We start from the raw sequence: 10375 nt of genomic DNA on the forward strand, positions 1-10375 counted from the left end.
TATCTTGCAGCTTACTAGGTCAGTCTGGGCTGCAGGTCTTGCTGGTGAAGGTATGTGGAGAGACTAACATGGATTTCTCCCTGGGATCCATGGGGCCTTTAAACTTAAACAAGTACAACTGCTCCATTTCTATGAACTCCTGATTGAATGAGTGCAGCTTGATAGCCTCAGATGTCACCTAGCAGAGTCACAGTCCAGCACTTCTGAGCACTTAGGTGAGACACAGCACTGTGAGGGGTTTTTGTTCAGCTCTATATCACTGTGATACCCCAGCGCTGGCTGTTGTGTCCCAATTGTAACAGTAATAGACAGCGCTGTCCAGCTCCTCCACGTTACTGATTATTAACTGGTAATCAATTGTGTTTTGGGCTTTTGAGTTGAACCGACTGGAAGAGAAGCCAGTGCCATAAAGGTCAGGGGAACTGTGAGAGTGGTAGTAACGTAAAATAAACTGAGGAGGACTCCCTGAGACCTGCTTCATCCAAGCTGCATGGTAACCATCATCTCTCTGAATGTTACAGTCCAGTGTGGCCTTTTGTCCCAAACTCACAGATAAAACAGCAGGCTGGGTCAGGACCTTCTGTGCGGTGACATCTGAAAAAAAAATTAGTAAGTGAAGAAATGATAAATAAGCTTTGTCTGAGAAACAAGAAAAAGCTCACTCACGTGCCAGCCAGAGGGCTAGGACGCACAGGGTCAGCTGCCTGTCCAGATTTCCTACAGAACACATGGCCAGTCCTGTGCAAAACAGAGCTGAGATCAGTATGGCAGCAGAGAGGCAGCATGTGCTGATAAAGTCAAAGGAGCCAATCAGAGGTGAGCCCTTGTGTGTATGCAAATCACCACACCAGGCCTGTGGATTTTTATACAATTTTTTCAATTTTTTCTGAAAGAAGTCCAAATAGGGCTGAAAACCAGTGGGCATGGCCAGGGCCTGAGTGGATTTGTAATTTTAGAAATGCAGAAGACACTGTGGGGCCAGTGTTCCAATCCAACAGGCCTCCTGCTTTATGCCTATCATTTCCCAAATAGAAAAACTAAAACTTAAAACTAAAAGGGAAAGGTGGGCTTAGACACAGGAGAAGCACACAGCAGACAAATTACCAGTCTTGCCCTTGATGGAATACCTAGACAGATATCCAGGACCTCCAACTATAGACCATAATCATGAATCGTGGACCAGAGTCTCTCTCTCTTTAGAAATGACCAGGAGTCCTGTCCACTACATGTATATGTGTAGTACCTGTGAACAAAAAAGAAAGAAATGTGTTATTACTTCATTTAAAATCATTTATTAACACATCACTGCACTAAACTTTGATTTAATGTTTGTTTTTTTCACTAATTCTAATAAAATGTTACACATTATGTTTAATTTATTTTGGTTTATTTATTTGCTTTGCTTAAGAGATATTAAAATGGAGGGCCCCAGTCACATATGTTGCCATTTTTAGATTATATCTAAACTTCAAATTAAGATTTTTTGTTCTATTCAGACCTTTGACTTAACAGGATCCTTGCTTATTAATAGAATGAATAACTTTTGAGAATTCAGAATAAGAGAAAAGAAAAAAGTAAATGTAATTTTTGTTTTTTGTGGACCAGATTTGTTTTGAGAAGGATCTCGGGGATGTGTTTGTGAAATAAAGATTATGGCATGTCTTTGCAGAGACACCCCTTATAGCTGTCCGTAGCTTTTTAGTAGTATCTCTGGATTTTGGGACTATTTGGAATTATCTGTGGGTTTAGCACTTAGGATTTAAGGTAGACTTAAGTAAGTCAGTCATTGTCTAACCCGCTTAGTCCTGAACAGGGTCATGGGGGTGTGCTGGAGCCTATCCCAGCTAGCAAAGGAACAAACCCTGGACAGAGCGCCAGTCCATGGCAGGGCAAACTCACACACATCAGCCCTGACCACACACTAGGGTTCAATTTAGGATTGCCAATTCACCTAACCTGTTTGTCTTTGGACTGCACCTGGAGATAACCCTCTTGTTCTCTCATCCACAATTTTTGTCTCTCATACTGGACTTTGATTGCTTCTCACTTTATATTTTTTTTTTTGTCTTATTTTGTTTTTTACACTAATCTGCTGGTTTTTGCTCAAATGTTTATCTGCCAGTTTGCTGACAGAACAAAATAATTCTGGTGCAGCTTGCCACTGGTGGGTCACATGTTCCTACTCCTTATAATGCTAGTGGGTTGTGGTAGATCTCAAAGTGGGATCGGCGTTGCTGCATGATTTATTTCTGCTTCCATCTTTGATGTGTTCAGTTCACCCTCCCTCTCACTCTGACGATTGCCTTCAATTCACTTACATCTAAACAAGTCAGTTGTGACATAAAGAAACTTGAGAGTTTTATTATTTTAGAGTGTTCTTTATTCCTGTTTCATTCTTCATTATTTTCTCCATTTTCTTATTAATGTATTCCTAATGTTTTGCTTCTTTATTAATAATTATTCTATTATTTATTTACTGTTCTTTCTTACTTATTTAATGATGATATATTAATTGAAATCTGTCTTTAGTTCATTCAGGGATCAACCTAAATATAGCTTGGATTTAATAGCTCCAATGTTGCCATTTAAGAAGGTAATGACCGCAAATATTATTATGAATTTCAGATTGGTTCCTAAAGGGAGGTGAAATGCAATCCTCCATTGCTTTAAAGCATTTTGCACAATATTGTATAACTATATTTAATCATTAACTTCAACAAATGCAATCTTTATGTCTTTTAGTGGGATGATTATGAGTAACTAGCAAAATACCCGCGTTTTGCAGCGGCGAAGTACTGCCTTAAAATTTTTATTAAGAAGAAAATTAAACCTTTTTAAACTTCGGGATAATATACCAATAATTATTTATTAAGGATCTCTTTGTATACCACATTGTCAGTTCGGCCCTCCGGTTGTAATATGACCAAGCTGTGCGCTGAGCTTACTCTCTTAAGCATGCAACGTACAGTTGGCCATGTGGACAATAATCTTGTCTCAAATCTCACAGCTTGGATTGCTGCTGTCATAATCGGTTTGAGTTTCATGGTTTGTTTCAATTACGACAGTATTTGCAGGACTTGTGTTGAAGTGACATTCAGCATCTGTCAAGCGTTGTAAGCATACAACTGGTTTCATCGATAACTTCACATCCAGCTTTTGAGAGTTTAAACATTCATAAACATCAAAGTGTCCACTACTGAAATCGTCACCTGTGAATCTAAGATGTTTAAGAGGCATTGGCGGTTGTCGAAAGGTGTAAAATATTTGGCCATTTCAGTACACTTGAAAGCGACAACCAAACAATTCAGCGGCAGCCATCAACTCACATGCAGAAACATAGGTGAAGGGCTTAAGCATTTCACTCTTCTAGTGCTCCTGTGTAGTATAATTATCTCCTGTACCGTCATCAGTCCACACCTTGAACCTGTCTCAGTCATTCAATACATAAGACACAATGTTCCTCCGGATATCAAGAGTGAGCCTGATATGGCCGTGCAATATGTAACACAGAGAATGGAAAAGGTAGGTGCCATCTCCGGGCATGGAAACCACTCGGTAAGTGACAGTTCTTTGATCGATGGTGATCACCTCGATAGAAATGTTAATGGGGGTACGGTTGGAATGATAAAGGAAATGGGTACCTGAACAATGTAAAGTAAGTCTAAAATACCTACACAATAACTATAATCGTAATAAACGAACAATAAAACAGCGGAGAAGCCGTGGATTAAATAAAAATGCTGTAGTTATCAGCAGGGAGACGTGAATCCTGTGGCAAAGCAAGGAAGGGAATGTAGAGACCGGAGCGACGGACGGCCTTATATAGGCAGGCAGCCAACAACGTGGGAGGCATTGGGATGGGGGAACCCAACGCCCCCTCACATGTTGACCGAGCTGCAGGCTATGGACGTTTTGGAGGCTAGCCCGGACACAGACAGGCAGACATGTTCATGTCACCCACAAACACGTTTATTTACAATATCTATAAGTCACAAAGTGCACCACAAACCCCCAAAGTCCTGTCTATACAATGCCTTACTTCCTTCAAGCCGCCTCCTTGCCTCCTTACTTCCAGCTCAGTCCACTTCGCTCCCGACCCTCGCCTTGATTGAAGGGAGGCGGCCCCTTTTATTCACACCCGGATTTGCTCCAGGTGCTTCCCGGCAACCTCCCACCGTCACGCCCCCGTGTGGCGGAAGTGCCAGCTGTATCCCCGGAACCACTCCGGGTGTCCCTGCTCCTCTTCCCCCCAGCACTTCCGGGTGTGGCGGAAGTGCTGGGATCCAGTGCTCCAAAGGCATGGGGGCGCCCCCTGGCGGCGACCACGGGCCCCTACAGGGTGGAGCTTCAAAGCTCTGCCCCCAAAGGAACCAGGGCGGTCGCCCCCAGATGGTCTGGGGAAGGTGCAAGCCCTCCTCCGGTCCTCCTGGGCATCCCAGCCAGGTCGCTACCTCTGACAACTTATATATGTACGTAAGTAGGACTCAGTTAGCGTTGGGAACCCGCATACCAAATTTCTTGAAGATGGGCTGACAAGTAGCAAAGACTGTTGGAAAGTTCAATATGGCGGCCGACAGTGGCGTCATACCACCAAAATAAGCACGTACATTGGTTTCGGTTAGCGCAGGGAAGCCGCCTACCAAATTTCGTGAAGATGGGGCCATAAATAAGAAAGTTCAACATGGCGAATGTTGTCGACTCTTATGACCGTTACGTGTAGAATTTTGAAATGAAACCTGCTTAACTGTTGTACGTAAGCTGTAAGGAATGAGCCTGCCAAATTTCAGCCTTCTACCTACACGGGAAGTTGGAGAATTAGTGACGTTGGAAAGTTCAATATGGCGGTCGACAGTGGCGTCATACCACCGGAATAAGTACATAAGTACATACATCGGTTTTGGTTAGCGCAGGGAAGCCGCCTACCAAATTTCATGAAGATGGGATTGGCCTTCTACCTACACGGGAAGTTGGAGAATTAGTGATGTTGGAAAGTTCAATATGGCGGCCGACAGTGGCATCATACCACAGAGATAAGTACGTACATCGGTTTTAGTTAGCCCAGGGAAGCAGCCTACCAAATTTCGTGAAGATGGGGCCATAAATAAGAAAGTTCAACATGGCGGACGTTGTCGACCGTTATGAGCGTTATGTGTAGAATTTCAAAATGAAACCTGCTTAACTTTTGTAAGTAAGCTGTAAGGAATAAGCCTGCCAAATTTCAGCCTTCTACCTACACAGAAAGTTGGAGAATTAGTGATGAGTGAGTGAGTGATGACTCAGTGAGTGAGTGAGACTTTCACTCTTTTCTCCCAAGGTAAAGATAAGCAGGTTTTCTTTCTCTTTTTCTTAAACAAGGCATCATCAAAAGTGTTGTGCCTATCACATAGCTTTATTTAAGATGCAGACTGCTAGTTAGCCACAGCCAGTAACTCATAATAGCTAGATGGCCACACCCACCTGGTGACACTATGGGGCCAGGCAGCATTCAACAACATATTTTATTTTACTTTGTAAGTCTTCTTTGCAGAAAATGATAATTAGACTTCACTACAAATTTGTAGTTTTAAAAAATAAGTTTGTTTGATAACTTATAACTTTCCAGCAAATGTTTTCAGCTTAGGGTGGAATCATGTACTCGAGAATATCATTTGAAATTATGGGGAAGTGCATTTAAAGCTAAAGCCTGGAAGCACTTCTCTACACAAAGAGTGGTGGGACTCTGGAACAAAGACATGGAGTTGAAGCAGAAACCCTGACAACCTTTACAACCAAGATATTGGGATAGCTTAGCTATTAGCTAAACCTACAGGCTTGTTGGACCGATTGACCTCCTTTTGTTTGTCAAATGTCTTATGTTTTTATGTGTCTGTGTTCACATGAATGAATTCTGAGAGTTCTGTGCTACTGTTCTTACATTCTCTTATGGAACGACTCAATGCTGGGCCAGTATTGTTCACTTTTTATGTAGTTCCATTGTTATCCAGTTAAGGAGCGGTTACAGCCTGGCAGGTGGTGGTGTAGAGATAGGCTGCTGCTCTCCATAAACCAACACATGGAAAAGGGTTTCAGTAATTTGAGGGATTTAGCAAGTTAAGGGCATAAATTAAGAGGAACTGCCCTCTGGGGTTTAGTAATGGACCAAAAGATAAAATGCTGAAGGGTTCGATAGAATCAGAGTTGGAAGGCAGCCTGGAGGTGAGTATCATTAGAAAGAGAGTAGGAAACTGTTAATACCCAAAATGAGAAAAATAAAATAAAATTCTAATTCTTCTTGAAAGCATCTTTTGCTTTATCTAACAAAAGTATCAAGGCAAAGATTTGATCCAATCTATGACTTGCTCGCAGTCATCTTATGTCGGCAGGCCGTGATGACTTGTGACATTGTATCAGTAAATAAAGGGTATAAAAAAATCAAAACAAAATTGTGGCAACCTGGAAAACAAAGTGGATTTGTGTTGATGATAACAAATTCAATGTTTTATGAATCATTTCACTCAAAACTAGTTTTGGATAGAAGCTCTTCCAAGTGGCATCAGCTGTGAGGGTGGTCTAGTCCACTCCAGGAGTCACCTGATTTGGTGTTCAGAGAACATATTGAAACACATGAAGATCAAATGTGCTGCTGAATCCTGGTGCCTGAAGTGATAACTTGTAGGAGACCTGCTGTTGCTCTTTAGGGCTACCACAAACGCTTTTAAGTATTTAGTTACTTTACTTACTGTATCAAGTAACCTGAATGCTGTCACCCAGTGGAATCAAATCTAGTGCTGCTATGTAATGACACACAGCAAAGTAAAAGGCTTTTCATTGAGCCCTAGTCCAAGTATGACAGTACTGCATGCTATTAGATAGCACAATAATGTTTCAGCTTTTCTTGTTTTCTTTTTTACTTTCAATGTGAATTTACTAGATTATAAGCAAGCCCCTTGGTTAAAGAATCTCAGCCAGAATTAACAAAAATATTAAGTACTGTATGTTAGGGAGAACTTCCTAGAATCTGTTTTCACCAGTTGACGTGTGTTACTTTGTCCTTAGTTAAATATTCCAGCTCTTGGGGAATTTGTTCCCAAGTCAGCTAAGAGATATTATCCCTCCAGCCACGGGGTCTCCACCCAGCATGATGTGCCCGGAGCAGCTGTTGGAGGTTACACTCGGTGGGTATTCCCAAGCAACCTCAATCTGAAATTTTCCAAATTGCTGAGCTTCTAACCCTATCCCAATTACCCACAGTCCATGACCATATCTGTTGGATCTTGTTCACAAAAGATGGAAAAATGGAAAATGAGGTCGACAAATGGATTGGTGCTGCAGCGCCTATTCTGTGGGCACTGTACCAATCCATGGTGGTGAGTCTAAAGACAAAACTCTTGATTTACCAGTCAATTTGCATTCCTGTCTTCACCTATGGTTATGAGCTGTGGGTAAAGACCAAAAGAATGGGATTGCAAGTGCAAGTGGTAAACACATGGTTTCTTCATAGGGCTCGGCTGGCATTTCATGTAGTATAAAAAATATATACTGCGGTGAGCTGGTGCCCTGCCCGCGGTTTGTTTCCTGCCTTGCACCCTGTGTTGGCTGGGATTGGCTACAGCAGACCCCCGTGACCCTGTAGTTAGGATATAGCTGGTTGGATAATGGATGGATAAACAATACAGTATATAACAACCACAGACAAATGAGTGGAGAAAACTGAAATAAAGATAACTGACAAATCCAATACAAATCTTGAAATATGGATTACTGTGAACCCTTAATTACTGAATTCCTTAAACTACACTAGTGCTCTCTAGTCGTGAGGGTACTTCTTATGCAGCAGCAGACTCACACTCTCGCTCTTGCTCTCTCTCTCTCATTCGGCCCTCACATTACAATCGGTGCTCACTTGAGCAAATCCAGGTCTCAGTACCACTTGTCTCTGCTGTGAATTCACTCAAGACGATATCTCCCACCTTTCTCAGGTTCTAGTTCAAGACCAACTGCCGCAAAACTATGAACTGGCCTGGTAAGACTGCATGTGAGTGTGCCCTCTGATGGGCTTGACCAACCCAACTAATTTTGCCAGAGTAAGTTCTGTACCTTAAGAAACCCTGAACTGGATCAAGCAATTTAGATAATGGATGAGTAATAAGAAGGGTCTACACTTGTGTGTTTGTATGGACATTACTGATGAAATTATTCAGAAATTTAAGAATTCAAGAACTTAAAGAAGCCAAAACCTACATGAAGTACTCCAAATGCCATCTTTTAAAAGCAGGCTTGCTCCAAACCTCACACACACCTCCATTTTTCTTCTAAAATCATCTGCGTATTGCAGTTCTGTGTTGTTGATCAATTGACTGAATGATCGATTCATTGCTTGTTTGATTGATTTATTGATTGACTGATTGATCTCCTGTTGTTGGATTAGTAATGATTTTTTTTCCTGACAGAACTGAGTTTGACTCCTGAGTGAAAGGACGATGTCTGATATGTTTTTCTTGTGCTGTGTCCTAGTGTTCAAAGAGCAAGCAGATGAAAAGAGGTAGAGCTCTTTAGGTATATGGATGGCATACTGTAGCTCACAAAGCCAGCTTTACATTTCTTCGTCACAGTCATGTGTTCAGCACGCTTTGGGTGGTCCCACTCTGCACAGTGTAAGATCAGTTTCACATTTCTAACATCCTTGGCACTTTTGGCAGAGTGTAGTTTGTAAAGGCTGATACACACACCCATGTTGGCAGCTGTCCACCAGTGCAGTCACAGTCCAGTGCTTCTGAGCAGTGAGCTGATGTGCGGCAGGTTTTTTGTTCAACTCTGTATCACTGTGTTACAATAGTGTTAAGAGAGCTGTCCATGGTGTAACAGAAATATACAGCACTGTCTGATAGCTCCACATTACTAATGACAAGCTGATAATCTACACTGCTTTTGGCAATTGATGTGAACCGACTGGAAGTAAAGCCAGGTCCATATAGAGCAGCTTTCCAGGTCTCCCGGAAGCATAATATATACTGAGGATGGCTTCCTGGGACCTGCTTCAGCCAATGAACAGCATGAGTGTCATCTCTCTGAATGTTACAGTCCAGTCTGGACATTCCATTCGGACTCACACTCGTAATGGGAGGCTGGGTCACCACCTTCTGGCCACTTGTATCTGAAAAACAAAAAGCAAAAGTTATCTAGAGAAAGTAACAAAATGAGAAAGGGCAGATGGAAAAGTGTCTCTCACATGTCAACGACAGAGTCAGGCAGTAGAAGGCCATCATCTTGTTGTGAATTCCTTCTGTCCGCATGTCTAATCCTGCTCAGATGAGCCAGGAGTACAGTGTGGGGCAAAGATAAAGAGAAAGCAGCCAATCAGAGTACACCATACTTGTGTATGTAAATTATATCTCTGGGTGTAGGCAGAAAAGAAAACTGACATATCTGACCCCAGACTAATATCATTCAGACAAGCTTCACTGAGATTGTTTTCCTAAAATCTTCTCCCCCAAAAAATCAGAACAATTCCTGGGACACTGCAAGTAATAGCAACCTGCAACCATAAACTCATGCTGGTTCTATAATATAGCAAAAAGAAATCAAGGGCTCCTGTTCCCATTTCAACGGGACCAGGCCGTCAGTGTTCTTCAAAAATCCTTATGAGTCTAGTTCCTGCTAAATTGAGATGCACACTGCCAGTTATCAATAGCCCAATAGCCCAATTCATTCAGGTCAAGTTTATTCAAAGAACTAGATGTGGACAGGACTTAAATCCATTCTAAAGCAGATGCCCACTGCCAGTTACCAATAGCAAGGCTGCTGCCTATGCTGCATAAGTGACACCAATGATTAGCTCCTGCTGACCCAAGATGAATTTCTTTCATGCTTCTTGTCAGGGTTTCTCCTATATGGTGGGGGGCCAGGTACCATCTTTAAGAATGTAGACTGAATCTGTTTTATGTGAAACAATTATTACTGGAAAGGGTGTGTTATCATGATTATTATCATTATTATTACTCATCCATCCATGTCCTAATCCAGGTCATTCAGGTCAAGTTTATTCAAGGATCCAGATGTGGACAGGACTTAAGTCCATTCTAAAGCAGACTCACTCACACCTACAGTCACTTGTACTTCCTGTACTTGCAGTACTAATCACTGCACTGCCCTGCCATCTCATTATTATTATTATTATTATTATTAGTTGAAGTAGTAGAGATAGTGATGGTGGTGATATTTTTATTGTTGTTGTGTATTTGCAGGCAACTCCACCTAAACCAAATTTAAGACATGTTATGATTGTTACCATAAATTTAAACATACATTTGACAGGCACCTTGTGCAGGTCTGTGTATTGCTTTGTGTTCAGTGCTGCCAGGTAAGGTGACAGGCTCCTATATAGATTAATAACATA

General features: G+C 41.8%; 2 gene segments (V, D, J or C); both read right to left on the reverse strand.

Moving 5' to 3' along the window:
- Nucleotides 1-256: 256 nt before the first annotated feature.
- Nucleotides 257-747, reverse strand: LOC120538234. The segment is given in 2 exon segments: nucleotides 257-594; nucleotides 667-747. Coding segments are annotated over 2 exon segments (402 nt in total).
- An 8051-nt stretch (nucleotides 748-8798) lies between these two features.
- LOC120538236 lies at nucleotides 8799-9272 on the reverse strand. The segment is given in 2 exon segments: nucleotides 8799-9133; nucleotides 9209-9272. Coding segments are annotated over 2 exon segments (399 nt in total).
- Nucleotides 9273-10375: the final 1103 nt, after the last annotated feature.

This window comes from Polypterus senegalus, chromosome 10 (genome assembly GCF_016835505.1).
Source record: "Polypterus senegalus isolate Bchr_013 chromosome 10, ASM1683550v1, whole genome shotgun sequence".
Classification (NCBI taxonomy): domain Eukaryota; kingdom Metazoa; phylum Chordata; class Cladistia; order Polypteriformes; family Polypteridae; genus Polypterus; species Polypterus senegalus.